The sequence below is a fragment of the Coregonus lavaretus genome, assembly GCF_964263955.1.
Source record: "Coregonus lavaretus genome assembly, contig: HAP1_SCAFFOLD_3641, whole genome shotgun sequence".
NCBI lineage: Eukaryota > Metazoa > Chordata > Actinopteri > Salmoniformes > Salmonidae > Coregonus > Coregonus lavaretus.
The window spans coordinates 30109-53515 of record NW_028157188.1 but is presented as its reverse complement, the minus strand read 5'-3'; the positions used below and the strand labels follow the sequence as shown (position 1 = coordinate 53515).

Below are 23407 nucleotides of genomic sequence, written 5' to 3'. Positions count from 1 at the left end.
ATGTCTGCAGCATTGAAGGTCCCCAAGAACACAGTGGCCTCCATCATTCTTAAATGGAAGAAGTTTTGAACCACCAATACTCTTCCTAGAGCTGGCCGCCCGGCCAAATTGAGCAATCGGGGGAGAAGGGCCATGGTCAGGGAGATGACCAAGAACCCGATGGTCACTGAAAGAGCTCGAGAACCTTACAGAAGGACAATCCCATCTCTGCAGCACTCCACCAATCAGGTGTTTATGGTAGAGTGGCCAGAGGGAAGCCACTCCTTAGTAAAAGGCACATGACAGCCCACTTGGAGTTTGCCAAAACCTAAATACTTATTTCCCTCATTAAATTGCAAATCAATTTATAACATTTTTGACACGTGTTTTTCTGGAATTCTTTGTTGTTATTTTGTCTCTCACTGTTCAAATAAACCTACCATTAAAATTATAGACTGATCATTTCTTTGTCAGTGGGCAAACATACAAAATCAGCAGGGGATCAAATACTTTTTTTCCCTCACTGTAAGTGCTTCTGAACAGGGTATGGTAGTAGGTGCCAGGCGCACCGGTTTGTGTCAAGAACCTAATACTAGGAAGGTGTCCTTAATGTTTTGTACACTGTATATTTATATTCCAGTCTCTGACATTGCTCTTTCTGATATTTCTTAATTTATGGACTACATGTGTATTGTATTTTTTTTACTAAGTATTGCTGCACTGTTGGAGCTAGAAACACAAGCATTTCACTGCACCTGCGATAACATCTGCAAATCTGTGTATTCGACCAATAAACTTTGATTTGAAGATTATTGCAACACCATAAACATGACACTATAGCCCAGCGGTTCTCAGTCCTGGTCCTGGGGACCCAAAGGGATGCACATTTTGTTTTTGCCCTAGCACTACACACCTGATTCAAACCATCAACTCCTCAGACTCAGATTGATTTGAATCAGGTGTGTAGTGCTAGGGCAAAAACAAAAATGTGCACCCCTTTGGGTCGCCAGGACCAGGACTGAGAACCACTGCTATAAACCTTCTATAAATGATCATGGCTAGAAGGGCTCCATCTTTTGTCGAATTAACATCAAAAGTTGAGTTTTGTATTTTAGCTAACCCTATCCTAATTTTCATAACCTGCTACGTTAATTATCCTACCCTGCTGAGTACGTTCTCCTAACCCGCTACGAATAGTCAAATCTGACGTTAATTTGACAAAAGCTGGATCCCTTCTAGCCATGACCTAAAATAGACGTTCCACTCACGTTCAAATAAAAATTGCAGTGAACCCCAGTGGCAGCAGAGGGCGCACATCAAGTAAGGACAGACAATGGAAGGTCAACGCAATGCAGATTTCAATGGTGCAGTAGTGGGCTACAAAACATGAAAACCACATGGCAAGAGTTGCCCTTCAATTCTGGTACTTTCTCTCTCACTTTGTTCTCTCCTCAGTGGTTCCCAGTCCTAAACGCCCCAGTACAGGTGGGACTGGTGGGTCTGTGCCTGGTGTTTGCCACTCCTCTGTGCTGTGCCCTGTTCCCACAGAATAGTTCTATGGCTGTGAGCAGCCTGGAGCCAGATCTACAGGAGAGGATACGACATAGCAGTCCCCACACTGCTACAGTCTTCTTCAACAAAGACCTGTAGGACCACCCAACCACACACACACACACCACAGACCAGCCCCCTCTGCTGGCTGGAACCTGCTAGTACAGCTAAGCGGGCAAAGATAATATTATATTTATGCTTATTTTTGTATTTACCTATAATAATAATAATAATAATATGCCATTTAGCAGACGCTTTTATCCAAAGCGACTTACAGTCGTGCATGCATACATTTTTTTGTGTATGGGTGGTCCCTGTTTGTTTACTACGATGTTTGTTATAGGCTTTAGGATTTGATTTGATTAGGGAGAGATAATGGTGAGGGGTGCGTCTCAGTCCTACAAAGTTGCTTCCTTTCCTTGTCTGAAAGGATGGAATAAGGGGTGGGGAGCCTACCAGTCATCATTGTAGATCAAGGAAAGGAGACGAGGGGAGGAAGCCACTTCAGAGTAATGAGACGCAGCCGAGGCGAGAGTAGTGTGACAGACAGTTATTTTATACTGCTACATTGACAAACAGACTGGTTTAATTTGGGTTTAGTCTGTTGTGTTTATCCTCCCAGGGGTTGTGGCTGTTTAGTTACTAACTGCTCTGAATGTTACAGAATGACAAATCTACTCCAATCACCACTAACTAGATACGTATTCAACCCCAGAGATAAAAAAAATTATCCCCAAAGTGTATTTGTTGTTTATTGCCCTTGTGTTTGATATCGTACCCTTTTGAGCTGTGTGCACTGAAACCCGTTCATGACTTAGAAAATAGTTAAATGTAATCTGCTAGATGGATATCCACTCCCTCAAGTTGGCTCAACTGTAGTCTGTAGTACAGGTAGTGAAGGTAACTGTTGGTTTATGAGCACACTAGACTGACCCATTATTGAATTCCTTTTTGGGACTACCAGGGTTTTGTTTTCCGTTGCTAAATGTTTTGCTCCAGTGACATGACCCAGTTGACGAGCACAGTTTCTCTCTCTCTCTCTCTCTCTCTCTCTCTCTCTCTCTCTCTCTCTCTCTCTCTCTCCATCTCTCTCTCTCTCTCTCTCTCTCTCTCTCTCTCTCTCTCCATCTCTTTCTCTCTCTCTCTCTCTCTCTCTCTCTCTCTCTCTCTCTCTCTCTCTCTCTCTCTCTCTCTCTCTCTCTCTCTCTCTCTCTCTTCTTTCCCCCTTGGAAGTGCACACACACTGGCCCACCTCAACCCCTCTCAGCCTAGTGCACCGGGAACCCTGTGCGTTTGTGTTATCAAGAAAACCGCTAGAGATGCAATGACGCTGCATGAGCACTCCTAAATGAGATTTCAGTAAGCACATCCCCTGTAGCACTGATGACAATGATATGCCAGAAGAAAGGTTTATATAGGACAGGATCCAGGCCTAATGTTTCAGCCCCATATCAAGGCCTTTCATGATTTGAAAACACTGTATGGATGAATTTGGATAGTGTCTGTGCATTTTCAATGGAACTCATGAATATTTGTTGGTGAAATTTGTTCCGTGCATTACTATTGCCATTTGAAGGGGAATATACTGTATTGTGTCTAAATGTTAAAGGAATTGTATCCAATTTGTAAGTCGCTCTGGATAAGAGCGTCTGCTAAATGATGTAAATGTAAATGTAAAATGGTAAAGGCCATGAATGCTATTTTGGTCTGCACACCTTGACTGCACGTGCAGCTAAGAATACCCATGAAGCGAATTGGTGCAAGTTGATGTAAAAAACAATAATAAAAAAATACCATAATAATAATAATAATAATAATGCCGTACTTTTACAAAAACACGTTATCTTACCGCAATGAGGCAGATATGCACAAGCACGGCACGTGATTTACATAATTGAACGACCCATTATGAGTGTTTATACGATTCTAACACTCCTGGAGAGAAAATGGTTTCGCCCGAACAGGGACTTTTGAGAATTGTACGGCACGTGATTTGCGTAATTGAATGACCCATTATGAGGGGTCACAAGATTCTAGCAACCCTGAAGAGAAAATGGTATCGCCCGAACAGGGACTTGAACCCTGGACCCTCAGATTAAAAGTCTGATGCTCTACCGACTGAGCTATCCGGGCTCTTACATGAGGCACTGCCATGATATATAATAACCAACCTTAGAAACTCATAGAAATTATAACGAACACAAACACTGGAACTGTCTGCTCCTCTTAGCACTTTGATGGGCGGGACAGGAGTCAGTGTTGGCACTGATGGGTGGGACAAGATAGGAGTCAGTGTTGAGTGGGAGTAGCCTGCCACCTGGTGGTGTAGTCTTGACTGGTCAGTTGTTTTGTGGGGTACTTGTGAATAAGGGAAATTTGGTGATGATAGATTTACCGGTAAACACATTATCAATATCAGACTCTGATTATGATTTCTACTGTACAATTTAAACACTTGCCCTCCAATTCCACCTTCCCCAAAACACTATAAATGTTGGACAATAAATTGTGCCTCCCTATATTAGGGTGGCTTGGGGTTATGTATGGCCAACATACCAAGGCTAAGGTCTGTGTCCAGGCACGCCGCGTTTCGTTGTGCTTAAAAACAGCCCTTAGATGTGGTATATTGGCCATATATCGGACCTTATTGCTTAAATATATACCATTAGGGGAGCCTAAATATAAATAATCCACTTGATTAGAGATACATTTTTTTCTTCAGTTTTTAATTTTAAGTGAGGATGTTTGGAGCAAAATGCCCCCAAGGCAATTAATGTTTTGGTTTTTGCCCTAGCACTACACAGCTGATTCAAATAACCAACTCATCATCAAGCTTTGATTATTTTAATCAGCTGTGTAGTGCTAGGGCAAAAACCAAAATGTGCACCCAGGGGCTACCCCAGGACCAGTTTGGGAAACCCTGCTCTAGCCAACAGCCCTATCAGCATGCTGTTAGCTAGAGCGCACATGTAACCTACATCAGGGATGGGCAACTCCAGCCTTCGGGGCCTGATTGGTGTCACACTTTTTCCCCAGCCCCAGCTAACACATATGACTCAAAAATCAACTAAACATGATCTTCAGTTTAGAATGCAATTAGTTTAATCAGCTGTGTTTGCTAGGGATGGGGGAAAAGTGTGATACCACTCCGGCCCCCGAGGACTGGAGTTACCCTGGCCTACATGATGAGATTATTATTATGGACAAAAGAGCGAGATCATTTTTATTTGTCAAACGGCAGCCAAGCATCGATTATCATGTCACCAGAATAACCCTCAATGTTATGGAAAGGAGCACCAAGCTCATCACCTTGCACTTTCACTACCCTGTGAAGCTCATCATAATTTATTTCATCTGTAACCTAATAAACTGCGTGCTTTTCCGATGAGTCATAGTGGGAGGACCACACAACATGTCACCGCACGGCTCCAAGTTCAATTAGATATGATGGCTATTATATCAATATTTGCGCATAAAAGTGTTTCCACCTACATTTTTGTAATTTTTGTACATTTATGTACTTTACTAGCATAAAAAGGTTGGGTGGAAACCTGCTTATTGTGAGGATATTAATAGTGAAATGCTCAATGTCATTTTGTTCCGATATTTTCCCCCAAGTTACCATATACTTATGCTAAAATATTTATTATGTTCTACTGAGCCATTTACTTTATGTTCGTATTCTTATCTTTTATTATTTCTTAATAAAATATATTGTTGAATTGTCGAAAAGGAACCTGCAACTAAGCGTTTAATTGGACGGTGTATACCATGTGTATCTTGTACATACTACTAACAAAACTTGAAATGACATAAACATATTAAATACATTTTTATTGATGATTTACAACTGTACAAAATGGCAATTTACAGGACAATCTATAAAAACAAAAACAAAACCAGATAGGCTATATGTGTCAGCTCAGGAATCCTACTACCTCATTGTTAAACTTGTACCACAGTGGCTTCTTCCACTGTGTCCCAGGAGACCCTTTACATTATTGAAATCCAGGCCTCCAGGTCTGCAGCTGATATTTATCCAGGGTATGATTCAGATTGGACTCTCTGGCTGGCAACTCAATTACATTAATATATCAATCAATAGCGAGCAGCACTGCAGACCTTGCCTTCTAGAAATGAATACCCAGCTGTAGAGTTTCTTTGACTGTATCTATTAGAAGCATATGTCCCCTCTGTAGCCTGGTCCCAGATCTGTTTGTGCTGTATGATCAACCATATGGGAGCTGGTTATACAGCGCTTAAAACAGATCTGGGACCAGGCTAGTCAGTGTGAACCACAAAAACAAACACTTGTAAATCACCATGCATCTCAACCTCAACTCTCTGAAGGTGGCACAAGCCCTGGTTAAAATAAAGTCATAAAAATATGAAATTATCAAAATCAATATACTGACAAGTGACATCCTTTGGATTCAACAAAAGTCATTAAAGTGCATTCTCTTTTTTTCCCCAGACAGTTTGGGCAGAAAAAACATGCAGTTTGCCTGATGCTGATGATTCTATACAGCTATTAGTGTTGATTGAAGGTTGATTGCTGTATAGTTATGGGATGGTTGTGCTTAAAGGGGCAATCTGCAGTTACTACATCCATTTTGGATATAAACCCATTGATTCTTGAAGACTATAACTTATAAATGCCCCATGAGCTTAGTTCAACTGTCGTACCCCATCAGAAGCCAAAATATAAACTTGTTTTTCCAATGTTTGCTAACATTGGAACAAAGTACAAAACAAAGTAAATGTAAACAAACACTGTATAGCCTCAAAACATGGTTAAAAATGGATGGATGGTCAGTCCTTGCATCCACAGCTCTGTCTTTGAATTTGAGTGTGGTTACATTTCTCCAGCCCCATCCTTCAACCTTTTACTGAAACAGTGGTGGGGGAGATTTTGTTATCATTTCAACTGCGGATTGCCCCTTTAAGTGCTTAAATATGGCACTGAAGAGGCTGAAGTTACCCGTTCCAATCAGCCTGGTTAGTTTGCTTTCTTTAATTTAAAAGAGTGTTTGTATGACACAAAAACAATAACTATGATGTGTTTATTGTATGTGCATATCTCCATTTATTAACTATATACACCTCAATGATATACTTAGAATAGTCCAACGTCCTGATTTGAATTATACCAGTATGTCTATGCACATGCTGTATATCGGTTTAGTGCCTGCTTCACGTCTATGAGGTCTTTGTACAACACCATCACCCAATCCCAAAATGATTCCTAGTGCCAGTGCAGAGTCATACTTTGATGGAAGACTCCTATATATATATATATATATATATATATATATATATATATATATATATATATATATATATATATATATATGAGAACACAATTTCTCTCTGAAAATGCAATAAATATAAGCAACCCAAAGAGAAAAAAACAAAGAATTAAAAATAATGACAAACTTGTCATTACTAAATCTTATCTTTAAAAAGGTGCTCTCTGGCTAGAAGTTGCCCTTAGGCACAGATCTATGATCAGCTTACCCTCCCTAAATCCTAACCTTAACCATCATGGAGAGAAAACATAAAGCTGACCTTAGATTAGTGTATAGGAGGCAACTATGGAAGCCGATAAATATGCTAGGGGTTCCATGCTGTCAGTTATGATGAAGTCGTCAACCACCGTCACTTGATTGGCGGTGTCATCCACAGAGGGTGTCAAGTCATTGTAATCTTCACACTGTTACTCAATTGTTTTTCTCTAGCCCAGAGCGAATAACACGGCATGCTGCTATCCCACATGTCTGTCCATCTGGGGTCAAAGGTAAAGCCATGGTGAAAGGTCACAGGTGAGCAGGAAGTTCTTTTCTGGGAGGATGAGGATGTTTGATGTGTTTGTGGGGGGTAGGTGGGATCTCTCTGGTCATTTACGTCACCTGAGGAGAGAGGGAAACACTGAGATGGAACCTCATACACAGACGCAAGATCTTTGTTTGTGTGCGCGTGTGTGTAAATACCTTGTGTATGTTGGGAGGCATGTCGTCCTCTGAGCCCTCCTCAGGTACAGTGTCTGGGTGTCGGCCTCCCCGTCCCTCCTCTGCCCAACCCCCCATGGGCACACGCGCCGACCTCACCACTCTGCCCCCCGGGCCCACAGAGTCTGGAGGAGCGACACACACACAGAGAGATATCAGTATGATCAATATGTCATCTTCAATATCATTGAATGACTACTAATTGATATTGAATATGTCATCTTCAATATCAATTAGTTTAATCAGCTGTGTTTGCTAGGGATGGGGGAAAAGTGTGATACCACTCCGGCCCCCGAGGACTGGAGTTACCCTGGCCTACATGATGAGATTATTATTATGGACAAAAGAGCGAGATCATTTTTATTTGTCAAACGGCAGCCAAGCATCGATTATCATGTCACCAGAATAACCCTCAATGTTATGGAAAGGAGCACCAAGCTCATCACCTTGCACTTTCACTACCCTGTGAAGCTCATCATAATTTATTTCATCTGTAACCTAATAAACTGCGTGCTTTTCCGATGAGTCATAGTGGGAGGACCACACAACATGTCACCGCACGGCTCCAAGTTCAATTAGATATGATGGCTATTATATCAATATTTGCGCATAAAAGTGTTTCCACCTACATTTTTGTAATTTTTGTACATTTATGTACTTTACTAGCATAAAAAGGTTGGGTGGAAACCTGCTTATTGTGAGGATATTAATAGTGAAATGCTCAATGTCATTTTGTTCCGATATTTTCCCCCAAGTTACCATATACTTATGCTAAAATATTTATTATGTTCTACTGAGCCATTTACTTTATGTTCGTATTCTTATCTTTTATTATTTCTTAATAAAATATATTGTTGAATTGTCGAAAAGGAACCTGCAACTAAGCGTTTAATTGGACGGTGTATACCATGTGTATCTTGTACATACTACTAACAAAACTTGAAATGACATAAACGTATTAAATACATTTTTATTGATGATTTACAACTGTACAAAATGGCAATTTACAGGACAATCTATAAAAACAAAAACAAAACCAGATAGGCTATATGTGTCAGCTCAGGAATCCTACTACCTCATTGTTAAACTTGTACCACAGTGGCTTCTTCCACTGTGTCCCAGGAGACCCTTTACATTATTGAAATCCAGGCCTCCAGGTCTGCAGCTGATATTTATCCAGGGTATGATTCAGATTGGACTCTCTGGCTGGCAACTCAATTACATTAATATATCAATCAATAGCGAGCAGCACTGCAGACCTTGCCTTCTAGAAATGAATACCCAGCTGTAGAGTTTCTTTGACTGTATCTATTAGAAGCATATGTCCCCTCTGTAGCCTGGTCCCAGATCTGTTTGTGCTGTATGATCAACCATATGGGAGCTGGTTATACAGCGCTTAAAACAGATCTGGGACCAGGCTAGTCAGTGTGAACCACAAAAACAAACACTTGTAAATCACCATGCATCTCAACCTCAACTCTCTGAAGGTGGCACAAGCCCTGGTTAAAATAAAGTCATAAAAATATGAAATTATCAAAATCAATATACTGACAAGTGACATCCTTTGGATTCAACAAAAGTCATTAAAGTGCATTCTCTTTTTTTCCCCAGACAGTTTGGGCAGAAAAAACATGCAGTTTGCCTGATGCTGATGATTCTATACAGCTATTAGTGTTGATTGAAGGTTGATTGCTGTATAGTTATGGGATGGTTGTGCTTAAAGGGGCAATCTGCAGTTACTACATCCATTTTGGATATAAACCCATTGATTCTTGAAGACTATAACTTATAAATGCCCCATGAGCTTAGTTCAACTGTCGTACCCCATCAGAAGCCAAAATATAAACTTGTTTTTCCAATGTTTGCTAACATTGGAACAAAGTACAAAACAAAGTAAATGTAAACAAACACTGTATAGCCTCAAAACATGGTTAAAAATGGATGGATGGTCAGTCCTTGCATCCACAGCTCTGTCTTTGAATTTGAGTGTGGTTACATTTCTCCAGCCCCATCCTTCAACCTTTTACTGAAACAGTGGTGGGGGAGATTTTGTTATCATTTCAACTGCGGATTGCCCCTTTAAGTGCTTAAATATGGCACTGAAGAGGCTGAAGTTACCCGTTCCAATCAGCCTGGTTAGTTTGCTTTCTTTAATTTAAAAGAGTGTTTGTATGACACAAAAACAATAACTATGATGTGTTTATTGTATGTGCATATCTCCATTTATTAACTATATACACCTCAATGATATACTTAGAATAGTCCAACGTCCTGATTTGAATTATACCAGTATGTCTATGCACATGCTGTATATCGGTTTAGTGCCTGCTTCACGTCTATGAGGTCTTTGTACAACACCATCACCCAATCCCAAAATGATTCCTAGTGCCAGTGCAGAGTCATACTTTGATGGAAGACTCCTATATATATATATATATATATATATATATATATATATATATATATATATATATATATATATATATATATATATATATATATATATATATATATATATATATATATATATATATATATATATATATATATATATATATGAGAACACAATTTCTCTCTGAAAATGCAATAAATATAAGCAACCCAAAGAGAAAAAAACAAAGAATTAAAAATAATGACAAACTTGTCATTACTAAATCTTATCTTTAAAAAGGTGCTCTCTGGCTAGAAGTTGCCCTTAGGCACAGATCTATGATCAGCTTACCCTCCCTAAATCCTAACCTTAACCATCATGGAGAGAAAACATAAAGCTGACCTTAGATTAGTGTATAGGAGGCAACTATGGAAGCCGATAAATATGCTAGGGGTTCCATGCTGTCAGTTATGATGAAGTCGTCAACCACCGTCACTTGATTGGCGGTGTCATCCACAGAGGGTGTCAAGTCATTGTAATCTTCACACTGTTACTCAATTGTTTTTCTCTAGCCCAGAGCGAATAACACGGCATGCTGCTATCCCACATGTCTGTCCATCTGGGGTCAAAGGTAAAGCCATGGTGAAAGGTCACAGGTGAGCAGGAAGTTCTTTTCTGGGAGGATGAGGATGTTTGATGTGTTTGTGGGGGGTAGGTGGGATCTCTCTGGTCATTTACGTCACCTGAGGAGAGAGGGAAACACTGAGATGGAACCTCATACACAGACGCAAGATCTTTGTTTGTGTGCGCGTGTGTGTAAATACCTTGTGTATGTTGGGAGGCATGTCGTCCTCTGAGCCCTCCTCAGGTACAGTGTCTGGGTGTCGGCCTCCCCGTCCCTCCTCTGCCCAACCCCCCATGGGCACACGCGCCGACCTCACCACTCTGCCCCCCGGGCCCACAGAGTCTGGAGGAGCGACACACACACAGAGAGATATCAGTATGATCAATATGTCATCTTCAATATCATTGAATGAGAGTGTCATTTGAGACACATTTGTCATGGTTACCTGTGGTTCCCCCGTAGCGACGCTGGCTATTGCTCTGGAGTGGTGCCTCTTCCTGCCCCGGGGTGGTACCTCGGTCAGGGTTAGGGCCCGAGTTAGAGCTGGTGATAGGGCCAGGGGTGGAGATAGGGGTAGAGATAGGGAAGGTGTGTGAGCGGGGGATGGGGTTCCGGGGGTTAGGGTTCCCTCCCCCTGAACCCCCCTCCTCTGTGACACTGTCACTACTGTCGTCACTGTCCTGCCTGTGCCAGGTGTGCCGGGACAACGCCCCTCCAGACTGCTGCTTATGGAGCTAGATAGAGGGAGGGAGAGGGGGAGAGAGGAAGTGAGAGAGGAAGTGGGAGAGAGAGGGGAGGGAGGGGAGAGAGGAAGTGGGAGAGATGCATTTACTTTTGATGCTCTTTATTGCAACATTTTTAAAACCATCCCGACACAGACAGACAGACCTCATGTATATAGAGTGCGTGGATGCTCATCTCCGTGGAGGCGTATTCTGATAGGACGAGACTAGTCAGCTGACCTTCCCACGCACTACTGCCTGAACTAGCAGTACGAGCGTCAGTACTGAGGGGGGGGAGAGAGAGAGTTTGTTGATTGAATGTTAGTTGATTGATAGATTGCTTGATTGATTCGTTGATTGGTCGTGGGAGGAGTGTGGGCTTTACCTTGATCCTACCATGGCTCTGCTTGCAGAAGAGGCGTGTCCGGCCGACCTATGGGCGGAGCTACAGCTGCCCCTCATGCTGCTGACTGAGAGGGAGCGCAAGGCTGACGCCCCGTCGCTAACACCGTCCGGCCCGTGATTGGTCAAGGCGCCGTCTCGCCCCAGATTAAGAGAGGCCAATGAGGGGGGACCTGCCAGGAAGTTAGCTATCAGACTCCTTGGCTGAGAGAGCGAGAGAGAGAGAGAGAGAGAGAGAGACACACACAGAGAGACAGAGAATTTGATTTTTACCTTTAACATCAGTGTAAACAAAAAACTGAGAAATGTATACAATGTGAAACTTGAGATCCAAAATTGAAGTGTCAATGTATGTATTGGCATGTCTGTCTGTCTCCATACCTCTGACTCGGACAGTGAGGTGAGAGTGTGTGTGTCTCCCGTAGCCTCTCTCTGTACTCTCTCTTTCAGCTGGCTGATGAAGTGAGTGGTCTCGGTAGGGGGCTGCCACTGGGGGTTGGTGATGGCAAAATGCATCAGGGACAGCTCAGTCTTCCCATCCTCCGCCTGTTGGTAAATAGATGCCTCTGTCTTCCCCTCAGACATCCACTGGAGGGAGGGAGAGGGGGAGGAGGACGTAAGAGAACGGAGAGAAGGGAGGAGTTAGGGAGGGGAAAGGGAGAGAGAGAGGGAGAGAGGGAAAGAGAGAGAGAGAAATAGAGAGTCACTATTTATGCATTGCCCATCTGTGTGTGTGTGTGTACGAATGAGTTGTGTGTGTGTGTGTATATGTCTCACCGCGGGGTGTCCGTGCTGTCTGATGTCCATCTGAGCGAAGGAGCAGGTGTCTCCCACCCCCACCACCTCCACGGTGAAGTTCCTGAAGAAGTCAATGATCTCCAGCGACTTCCTCCTCAGACTGAAGATCAGGATGAAGGGAGTCACCAGGGGGCTGATCAGCTCCTCTAGGATAAACACCTGGACAGGCAGAGGAAAGGTTTAAACACCTGAGTTAAAGGGTTAAACACCTCAACGCTGATCTAGGATCAGGTCCCCCCTGTACATGTAATCTTCTTCATTACGACCTTAGAGGGTACACTGATCCTAGACCAGCCCTTCTAATCTGAGACGCTTTGTGAATACAGGCTCTGGACAGGTAGAGAAGAATATGCTATGTGCTTCCGAAATGATAAATAAGTTCCTGCTTTATAAAGGGTGGCAAAGGTTATGACTATAGTGCTACTCACAGCCTTGTACTGGAAGAGCTGTGAGAACTGGTCTCGTGTCTCATAACGGTGGGCGTTGCCCTGCCAGTGATCTGGCATGTAGTGGATGTGAGCCAGGATCACCCTGAGCAGCTGCTCTGGACAGTACACCAGGTGTTTATCTGGGATAAAAGACCTGAGGAGGGGGGGAGGGAGGGAGGGAGGGAGGGAGGGAGAATATGAAAGAATGCACTAAACCCTTCATTTAACTTCGTACACAGACAGACACAAACACACACACCTGCAGACAGTGATACACACGCCCAGCAGGGTGATGGATGACAGGACGTGTTCCACGGCAAGGACGTCTTCGTCGTAGATGGTCAGAGCAATGAGGACAGCCAATAGGGAGCCAGCAAAAAACGCCACGTTCTTAGCCACCACCGTCAGCAACGGGGACAGGAAGCAGTTCATATACTTAGAGGACGCCTGCGGGAGGGAAACACACGCACGCACAGAAGTGAAGAAAATCTGACATTTTAGCCACCACTGACAGCAACAGAGACAAGAATCAGTTCATCAATATCACAATACTTACCTTACACACCTTCTATATGTGTGTGTGTGTGTGTGTGTGTGTGTGTGGTGTGTGTGTGTGTGTTCATTCCTACTTTGTAGCCCTTGCTGAGCCGTGACATCAGTTCGTGGTCCAGCTCATTGAAGTGGCGAAGGTAACATCGACCATACAGAGACCAACACCTCGCTCCCAAACTGCCTGGCTCACGCTTTATCACCTACACGCACGCACACACACGAGAAATTAGCTTTACAGTATCTGCTACACCTCCATAACGGAGCACAGCGGTGTGTGTGTGTGTGTGTGTGTGTGTGTGTGTGTATCTACCTCTGTATAGCTGAAGAAGGCATACAGTATTTGCCAGACCAGTATGACAGGACAGAGTAAGAGGTTGGCGATGCCGATCCACAGTATACGTGATGCCAGTTTGTCTGCCAGCTCCAGCCTGTTACCACCTCTCTTATACTGCGGCTTCAAACTCCACTCACTCTCAAACAGAGAGCCTGGGAAGGGGGGGTGAGAGACAGAGAGAGACAGAGAGAGACAGAGAGAGAGAGGTGAAAAGTGTACCAAATAAAGTGTACCAAGCACAAACCCCAAAACACACAATCACACACTACACACACCAACCTGGCCCCCAGAAGAAGATGAGTTCAAAGTTGTACTTGAGGCCGCGGGTGTAAAACACACTCTCCCCGAGCAGCGGTGGGCGGAAACGCACGGGAAGGAGGGACTTATTCACCATGGCAACCTGGAGGAAGACGAAGAAGGCGGTTTAGGTGGTGTTGTTTTTGATTGACATGTTGTTCAGCAGCAGGGGCACAAGCGAGGAATGGTAAAGAAGTTGACACGAGCACAAACACATGTGAGTGCACAGACACACACACACACACACACACACAGACACACACACCATGTAGTTTTTGAAGCGCAGGATACGGTGGTATATGTCCAGTTCTGTGAGTTCTTTCTTGTGGATACAGATCTGGTGTTCCTTCTGGATCTCAACGATCCGGGCCTGAACCTCCTGCCATGTGAAGTATGGCAGCTCTGCCTAGAGAGGGGGTAGGAGAAGGTGGAGAATGAGGGGAGGAGGGGGGAGATGAGGAGGAGAGGGGGAGGAGGAGAGGGGGAGAGAGAGGAGAAGGGGAGAAGAGAGGAGGGGTGGAGATCAGTAGTTAAAGCAGTAGGTTGAAGACCCACAGACAGGCACACATACACACACTCACCATGCTCATCTTGAGTGCGTTGGTGTAGAAGGAGCGTATCTCCCAGTAGCAGCAGACGTTGTAGATGAACTTGATGAGGCGATGCAGCCAGAACACTCCAGATATCATCAATACAAACATCACTGCCACGTTGTCACGGATACTGGCAGGAAAACAACAAGCAGGTTGTCACAGATACTGGCGGGAAAACAACAAGCAGGTTGTCACGGATACTGGCGGGAAAACAACAAGCAGGATTATCACGGATACTGGTGGGAAAACAAAAAGCAGGAAGGACATTTTCCAGCATTCCTTACTAGTCTGAGCGCTAAAGACGTGTTTATAATGCATTTATAAAGCATTTATGAAGTGTTTAGAGCCTTACCTTGCGCTGCAGATGTCCACAGGCAGGAAGGCGTCAGGCAGCGTAACTTTGGAGGAGTCGGTGTGGTTGACAAACTTGTTAGCGAACAGAATGTCATAGTCCACACAATTAGCCAAGAAGACCGTGAACCCTACCACAAACAGCAACTGGCTACAGAGGGGGAGAAAGGGGGAAGGAGGAAAGAGGAGAGAGAGAGGAAAGTTGAAAACGACCCCTCAGGACACCGACATGGACCACATAGAAGACACAGACAGACACACACACACACACACACACACTGTGTACTTACACCAGCTCAAAGACCTCTCCCAGCAGCATACAGGTGAAGCCATTCTTCTGGTGCAGGTTATAGACGTGTCAGGGATCAGGGGTCAAGGATCAGATTAGGACGTAAAAGTAGCATGTGTCCTCTCATAATGAAAGTCTAGTGGTCGATAGTATTAACTCAGGTCACAAGCTCAACATTCCTCCTCCTGGAGAGCTACTAGGCGTGCATGCTTTTGTTCTAGCCCTGCTCTTACACACCTGGTTCTACTCTTCTCCCGGAAGGTGTTGACCATCCCTGTCTTAAAATAACCCCTGGGGTAGTTGTAGTAGTGAATAGTCCAGGAGTACAGAGACACAGAGGGGTAAAAGGATATCCTCTGGAAGAACAGGTCCAGGTTCTCTATGTGGTGCCACGGGGCTGCAGAGAACAGTCAACAACAAAAACAGGTTAGTGTGTGTGTGTGTGTGTGTGTGTGTGTGTGTGTATGTGTGTGTGTGTGTCTGTAGATCTACATAAGAACTTTACACTTGTTTCCGTCAGGTACGTGCACCAGTAGGTTGTCCTCTCCTGGTGGAGAGTCACTGTATGAGGCCTCTAGGCGCTGGTACTCTGTGTCAAAGTGTGCCGCCATGGTAACCACAGCTTCAGTTACCACCAACAATCAAGCCCCTAGCTACTGATTGGACCTGTGGAGTACAGAAAGGGTGGAAGAGAAAGTGAGAGAGCGAATCAGTGCCATAAATCCACAACTTGGCTGTATTACAATAACCATGTGTCTTTCTCCTCCCTCATCTGCACTGGATTGAGTAACAGAGGGAACCTCTTTCAGACTAGTAACAGATGGAACCTCTTTCAGACTTTCACCTATCCAGCTCCTCACATAATGGTAGATAAAGGAGACGAGGCAAGGAAAGGAAGCCATGCATGTAAACACCTGTGCACCATCCATCACTGGAACCCGGATGTAGCAATGCTTGAAAGGCGCGACAGACAGACAACTGACAGGTGTGGAAATGGGCACAAAGAATAAGCCATAATACTACAAAAGTTCCATGTTGGCCGATATAGATATGTCACTGGCAGAACACTGCTGACACAATGCGCAGTATTGCGAAATGTGCTCTGCGACTCCAGCGGAATCACAAGCACGGATATTGAGACAGAGCGTTGTAAACCACATTATAGCCTACAAATAGCCTAATGTTTTACGTAGAGCCTATGGCTCTGATTTTACTCACGTGACAATTTGTGAGCGACAAAAAGCAAGTCTATACATACTTTTTGACCAACGTGCGCAGCGTGGCTTTAACTTATAAACAATGAGCGCTGCTGGCCTTTTGAAAGGCGACAATAACGAGGGACACGCAGCCTCCTCCTATGCTATAATCTACATGTAAATGGAAACATTGTTGCATCTTCGGGTCTTCAACAAATAGTTTACCTGGAAGATGATTCGGCTACACGTATTTAGGCCTACATACAAGAAAATAGCCCACCTTTGCTGACCAAACATAGATTAGCTCCATTCCAGGATCACTACACATCAGGGGATTGCCGCGTACATTTCACCCTACAGAAAGGAACATGGGACATTAATATTATAATATCATGAAATTGTACCGATAAGCCTATCCCACTGCTTACAATATAGCCATGATTTTTTTTTTTTACACACACACACACAAACTGTGTAATGTTAACTAGGCAGCCTGGGAAAGTGTAGTTAGATATGCTACCCTAGGAAGAGCGAAACCGTCAAGATAATTTGATTCTCAGGATACTGGCAGAATGCTATTGTTGAAGAAAGGTGCTTGTTTATGACAGATCTACAAAAACATCACAAGGATTTAGCTCTAGCTATATTTTCCTACTGCACTAGACTATTAGTCTGTTGAAATGTTGTCGGGTCGCAGCCTACCTTTGAAGTCAACTGCAGGCAGTCTGATCGTCAAGGATAATTGCCGATTCTAAGTTTAGAAGACGTCTAGGTTTTGTTTTCGTGTTTCTTTTTGAGTCAGGGGCGAAATTTGGTTTCATTTCTGAAACACATTATGTACACCAATGCCTGTCACGGCTGACGGATACCTGGTTTAGCCAATCAGAAGAGTGTTTTTCCCAAACGGGGAAGAAAACAGCCAGTCATAGACAGTAAGAGGCGGGCTCCCGAGGCTCCTGCTTCGGCTTTCATGACACTCCTTTTGAGCCTCATACAGGGTCCATCTATGCCATGCAGGTTTTGGTCAATGGTCAATTATTATATTGTTTTGAATTAAATATAAAGCAATCTCAAATATCGTCATCTAAAACTCAAAAGTATCTAGACCACATGTAGTTCCTGACGACGAGAAAACGTCAATGATGAATTGAATGTACAGTCATTTTTAATAAAGCCTATATGATATCCATGGGCGCGCCTGTAAATTAAATTAATGGTATTTTACCGCCCCTTCGTGGATATCTATGGTATTACAACAACGTTGACCCTTGGGGGTGCTGCTATACTGAAACTCACCTCTGGGTTGAGCTATAAACCCAACCTATTGCTAAAGTTTGAAGTTATATTGGCTGTGCTTTACAGTCTAATGATGAAGTCGATTAGACACACAATTACATGTATCTGCTATTAACCAAGTTGTTTGTTCTTAAACAAGCCATATAGATATTGTGGAGTGTGTGGATGAGACTGTTCATAATGTGACTATGGGCTGCTGGAGTGACAGCTGGCCTTTTGTTCACTGTGTCTGTTAACACTGATGGACAGGTGTGTGTTGAATATATAAGGAAATTACTTGGCCATCTGTTTCATCCTTTCATCCTTGCTCTCCATCTCACCCTCTACCCCCTTTCTCTCGCTGTCTGTCTTTGTGTGCGTGTGTGCAGGCGTGTGTACATGCGTGCGTGTGTAATCTGTTCATTATAGTGAGTAGGGCTATTAAATCTGGTGCGATTAGGATTAGGATTCATTTGGGATAATCTGATAAAGTCTGTCCAAGGCAGAAACACTACACTCTTAGGAAATAAAAGTGGTATCTAGAACCTAAAAGGGTTCTTCAGCTGTCCCCATAGGAGAACCCTTTGAAGAACCCTTTTTGGTTCCAGGTAGAAGAACCCTTTTGGAACCAGGTAGAACCCTTTACATGGAACCCAAAAGAGTTCTACCTGGACCCAAAAAGGGTTGTCTTATAGGGACAGCCGAATAACCCTTTTTTCTAGGAGTGTACCGCTTATCTACACACACATCTATTCTGACAACAACCGCTAGTTGATACTGAGATGCTAATATGATGATATGGCAATAGTCCTATGGGCAATACCTTCTATCCACCACACAGCCCTCAGTGTGTAAAACGACCTTACATGCAGTGTACTGACGAATGAACAGTATGTTTCTGAAAAATAGGCCAACAAACCCAAGCTAGGTAACTGGTTGGATCTAATCACATTTTATTTGACACATGCTTTGTAAACAACAGGTGTTGACTAACAGTGAGATGCTTACTTACGGGCTCTTCCCAACAACGCAGACAGAAAAATATGTAATATAATAATATTAACACAGAATGAGTAACGATAACTTGGCTTTATACATGGGGTACCAGTACCGAGTTGATGTGCAGGGGTATGAGGTAATTGAGGTAGATATGTACATATAGGTAGGAATAAAGTGATTAAGCAACAGGATAGACAATAAATAGTAACAGCAGCGTATGTGATGAGTCAAAAGAGTTAGTGCAAAAAGAGTCAATGCAGATAGTCCGGGTAGCTATTGGTTAACTATTAAACAAACTATTTAGCAGTCTTATGGCTCGGGGGTAGAAGCAGTTCAGGGTCCTGTTGGTTCCAGACTTGGTGTATCGGTACCGCTTGCCATGCGGTAGCAGAGAGAACTGTCTATGACTTGGGTGGCTGGAGTCGGACAATTTTTAGGGCCTTCCTCTGACGCCGCCTGGTATAGAGGTCCTGGATGGCAGGGAGCTCGGCCCCAGTGATGTACTGGGCCGTACACATTACCTTCTGTAGCGCCTTGCAGTCAGATGCCAAGCAGTTGCTATACCAAGCGGTGATGCAGCCAGTCAAGATGCTCTAAATGGTGCAGCTGCCCATGCCAAATCTTTTCAGCCTCCTGAGGGGGAAGAGGCATTGTCGTGCCCTCTTCACAACTGTGTTGGTGTGTGTGCACCATAATCATTCCTTAGTGATGTGGACACCAAGGAACTTAAAGTGCTCGGCGATCAGCTCCTTTGTCTTGCTGACGTTGAGTGAGAGGTTGTTGTCCTGGCACCACACTGCCAGGTCTCTGACCTCCCTGTAGGCCGTCTCATCGTCGTATGTGATCAGGCCTACCACTGTTGTGTCATCGGCAAACTTGATGGTGTTGGAGTTGTGTGATGCCACACAGTCATGGGTGAACAGGGAGTACAGGAGGGGTCTGCGTGGCGGATGTGTTGCCTACCCTCAACACCTGGGGGCGGCCCGTCAGGAAAACCAGGATCCCATCAAGTAGTCCAGGATCCAGTTGCAGAGGGAGGTGTTTAATCCCAGGGTCCTTAGTTTAGTGACGAGCTTGGAGGGCACTATGGTGTTGAACGCTGAGCTGTAGTCAATGAACAGCATTCTGACATAGGTGTTCCTTTTGTCTAGGTTGGAAATGACAGTTTGGAGTGCAATAGAGATTGCATCATCTGTGGGTCTGTTGGGGCGGTATGCGAATTGGAGTGGGATAGATGTTACCAGGGGTACTCTGCTCCAGTCAGAGAGCAAACAGACGACAGAGACGTTGCCAAAGTTTACATATTTATTTAGGACTGGTGCTTGGACATGGTAAAGGTTCTGTAACATAAGGAGTAGTCATAAGCAGGTTACATAACATGAAAAGATAAACATGCTCGACGTTGTCACAATCGTTGAGACGGGTCAGACCAAGGTGCAGCGTGAAAAGCGTACATGTTGATTTAACTCAATAACCATAAACAAAACAAGAAACAACGTAACGTGAAGTCCTCAGTCTATACACATACAAGCCTAACACGGAACATAAACAAGATCCCACAACTAAGGTAGGCAAACAGGCTACTTAAGTATGATCCCCAATCAGAGACAACAAGCGACAGCTGCCTCTGATTGGGAATCACACCCGGCCAAACATAGAAATACAATACCTAGAATATAAACAGAATTTCTAGCATAGATTCTCACGCTGTTACGTTCGTTTATAGACGGGACGGACCAAGGCGCAGCGTGATATACATACATGTTTATTAAATGAATAAACACACAACAAAAGAAACGTGAAGTCCAAGGTAGCACACAAACATACCTACACGGAACAAGATCCCACAACCCACTAGTGCCAATAGGCTGCCTAAGTATGGTCCCCAATCAGAGACAACAAGCGACAGCTGCCTCTGATTGGGAACCACACAGGCCAACATAGATCTAGACATACTAGAATCTCAACATAGAAATATAAAACATAGAACATACACACCCTGACTCAACATATACAAGTCCCCTGAGTCAGGGCGTGACACACGCCCTGACCAAACCAACTAAAGACGACCGGCCTCTCAAGGCCAGGGCGTGACAGACGTGCTCCTCGTATATAATTCAAAGAACAGAAATAGGACAGCGCTCCGGTAAATAAACATACATTTTTACACAACATAAAAGCTAAAGGTGATAAGGATAAACCTATTAAACCAATACAGCTCAAATAATGAAAATAGAAAAAAACTATACAAAAATTACTCTTAACTTCGACAACTGGAAAGAAACTGAGAAATGGCTTGACAGGCTTTAAATACAAACTAGAAGTGTGAATGAGCCTATCAGGGCAGTCCTGATAATTAGTGACAGGTGTGTGATTGCATGACAGTGTCAACAGGTGAAATCAACTTGCTTGATCAAGTCCATCTCAGCAAAATGCTGCTCCACTCTGAGGGCTTTTGTACAGTTTCACTGTCATTGTTGGTTACAGATGTATGAATGGGCTGACTTGGCGAACTAAGCTGTGTGTGTTTGGGTGTGTGTGTGTGTTTGGGTGTGTGTGTGTGTGTGCGCGCACACGTGCATGTGTGGCTGTAGGGGAAGCTGATTAAATTACCTCTCTGTCTGTAGGGAGCCAGGAGGTCGCCACGCCAGATAATTGGTCAGAAGACATGCTGTCATTGGTGTGTGTGTGTGTGTGTGTTGTGGGGGGAGTCCCCTGTGGTGATAGGGGGTATCCAGGATGAAGTAATCTCTCATGGGATTCTTAATTAGATCACCCCCCCCCCCCCTTCTCCTACTGTATTCCCCTAAATACCCTCACCCCTCTCCCCCTTCCCTCCCCCTCTGCCTCCCTGCAAGACCAGAGCAGACATTAAAGAACCAATCAGAGGGTGACACACATACTCATGCAGATGCATACTGTACATGCACACACTAAAACATGCATAACAGTATGCATGCAAATGCATACACGATACAGTATTCAAGTATCTTTGTGTCAGTGGGTTTCGAGTAATGTGTTTGTGTGATAGTGGGGGGATGGGTTAGTGAAATTAATGTTCTGTCCTCTATGTTTGAGTCAGCTGCCATCAAAATCTTCTGGCTTTGTTTGTACTGTATGTTTGTTGTACTCTATCTGTAGCTGTTTCACTCCTCCCTATCAGGATAGCATTGTCCACTTTAGCAGTCTTTCTATACCACACCCTTGTCATACTCTGTGACATCAGAGTTGCATCTGAGAGCAATCTTCCCTCCCTCTGAGAATAACTCTGTGAGGGGCTCAGATTTGGGGCACACCAGCAGGTTTTTAGTGGGGACACATTTATGCACAAGTAATATCAATCAAATTCAATCAAATGTGTTTATAAAGCCCTTTTTACATCAGCAGATGTCACAAAGTGCTATACAGAAACCCAGCCTAAAACCCCAAACAGCAAGCAATGCAGATGTAGAAGCACGGTGGCTAGGAAAAACTCCCTGGAAAAGCCGAAACCTAGGAAGAAACCTAGAGAGGAACAAGGCTCTGAGAGGTGGCCAGTCCCCTTCTGGCTGTGCCGGGTGGCGATTATAACAGTACATGGCCATTAAGGCCAGATTTTTCTCCAAGATGTTCAAACGTTCATAGATGACCAGCAGGGTCAAATAATAATCACAGTGGTTGTAGAGGTTGCAACAGGTCAGTACATCAGGAGTAAATGTCACTTGGCTTTTCATAGCCGGGCATTTAGAGGTTGAAATAGCAGGTGCGGTAGAGAGAGAGAGTTGAAAACAGCAGGTCTGCGACAAGGTTGCAGGTCCAATGAACAGGTCAGGGTTCCATAACCGCAGGCAGTAGAGTTGAAACTGGAGCAGCAGCACGACCAGGTGGACTGGGGACAGCCAGGAGTCATCAGGCCAGGTAGTCCTGAGGCATGGTCCTAGGGCTTAGTTCCTCCGGGAGGGGAGAGAGAGAGGGAGGGAGAGAGAATTATAGGGGGCATACTTAAATTCACACAGGACACCGGATAAGACAGGAGAATAACACCATATATAACAGACTGACCCTAGCCCCCCGGCACATAGACTATTGCAGCATAGATACCGGAGGCTGAGACAGGGGGGTGTCGGGAGACACTGTGGCCCCATCCGACGATACCCCCGGACAGGGCCAACCAGGCAGGATATATCCCCACCCACTTTGCCAAAGCACAGCCCCCACACCACCAGAGGGATATCAACAGACCACCAACCTACTACCCTGAGACAAGGCTGAGTAATACCCTGAGGTGTTCAGCATCAGGGATGGGATGACCAGGGTGTAATTTCCTGACGATGCTCCATTTACAAGGTAGTCTGTCTGCTTCTCTTGGTCAGTAAGGAATTCCCCATCCACTGAGTGGGTTTGAGATGGTGATACTTTGGTGAGTCTTCCAACTGGGCTGTCCCACGCCCATTCCTCTGTCCCATTGGTGTCAGGGTTAAAGCAGGGAAGTACAGCCTCCTCTCCCACTGAGGGCTGACTATACTTTGGCTTAAAAATCACCGGTATGGTCAGACTAAACACAACGCTGTCTCTCCACTACCAGGCAACTGTAAACACCTACTCGTTAGAGGAGAAGTTGGTCATATGGAGAGAATAGCCGTTCTCAGTCAGCTGCA

General features: G+C 44.2%; 1 protein-coding gene and 1 long non-coding RNA gene across 2 annotated transcripts; both read right to left on the bottom strand.

Annotated features, from left to right (window-relative positions):
* Positions 1-5349: 5349 nt before the first annotated feature.
* On the bottom strand, positions 5350-7660 carry LOC311125707. The gene is made up of 2 exons (XR_014612900.1): positions 7521-7660; positions 5350-7439 (listed from the first exon to the last, which is right to left on the bottom strand). It is a non-coding gene; the product is annotated as an uncharacterized lncRNA (long non-coding RNA).
* A 2407-nt stretch (positions 7661-10067) lies between these two features.
* LOC311125706 (autophagy-related protein 9A-like) lies at positions 10068-17316 on the bottom strand. The gene is made up of 20 exons (XM_084199738.1): positions 17199-17316; positions 16777-16850; positions 15806-15966; positions 15654-15697; positions 15302-15366; positions 15013-15162; positions 14649-14790; positions 14333-14473; positions 14050-14170; positions 13747-13922; positions 13514-13636; positions 13144-13331; positions 12885-13038; positions 12436-12615; positions 12040-12246; positions 11642-11862; positions 11423-11540; positions 10980-11268; positions 10734-10876; positions 10068-10652 (listed from the first exon to the last, which is right to left on the bottom strand). The coding sequence occupies exons 3-20, from the start codon at positions 15909-15911 to the stop codon at positions 10644-10646; spliced, it is 2577 nt and encodes an 858-aa protein (XP_084055864.1). The 5' UTR covers positions 15912-15966; positions 16777-16850; positions 17199-17316; the 3' UTR covers positions 10068-10643.
* Positions 17317-23407: the final 6091 nt, after the last annotated feature.

What these genes read in the sequence shown, in the direction of transcription:
- LOC311125706 (XM_084199738.1), bottom strand. Translation starts at nt 15,911, where the DNA reads ATGGCGGCACACTTTGACACAGAGTACCAGCGCCTAGAGGCCTCATAC. An exon ending in GTGGACATCTGCAGCGCAAG is followed by an intron (nt 14,791 to 15,012) that starts GTAAGGCTCTAA and finishes TTTTCCTGCCAG; the next exon opens with TATCCGTGACAACGTGGCAG. An exon ending in ACGCACTCAAGATGAGCATG is followed by an intron (nt 14,474 to 14,648) that starts GTGAGTGTGTGT and finishes CCCCCTCTCTAG; the next exon opens with GCAGAGCTGCCATACTTCAC.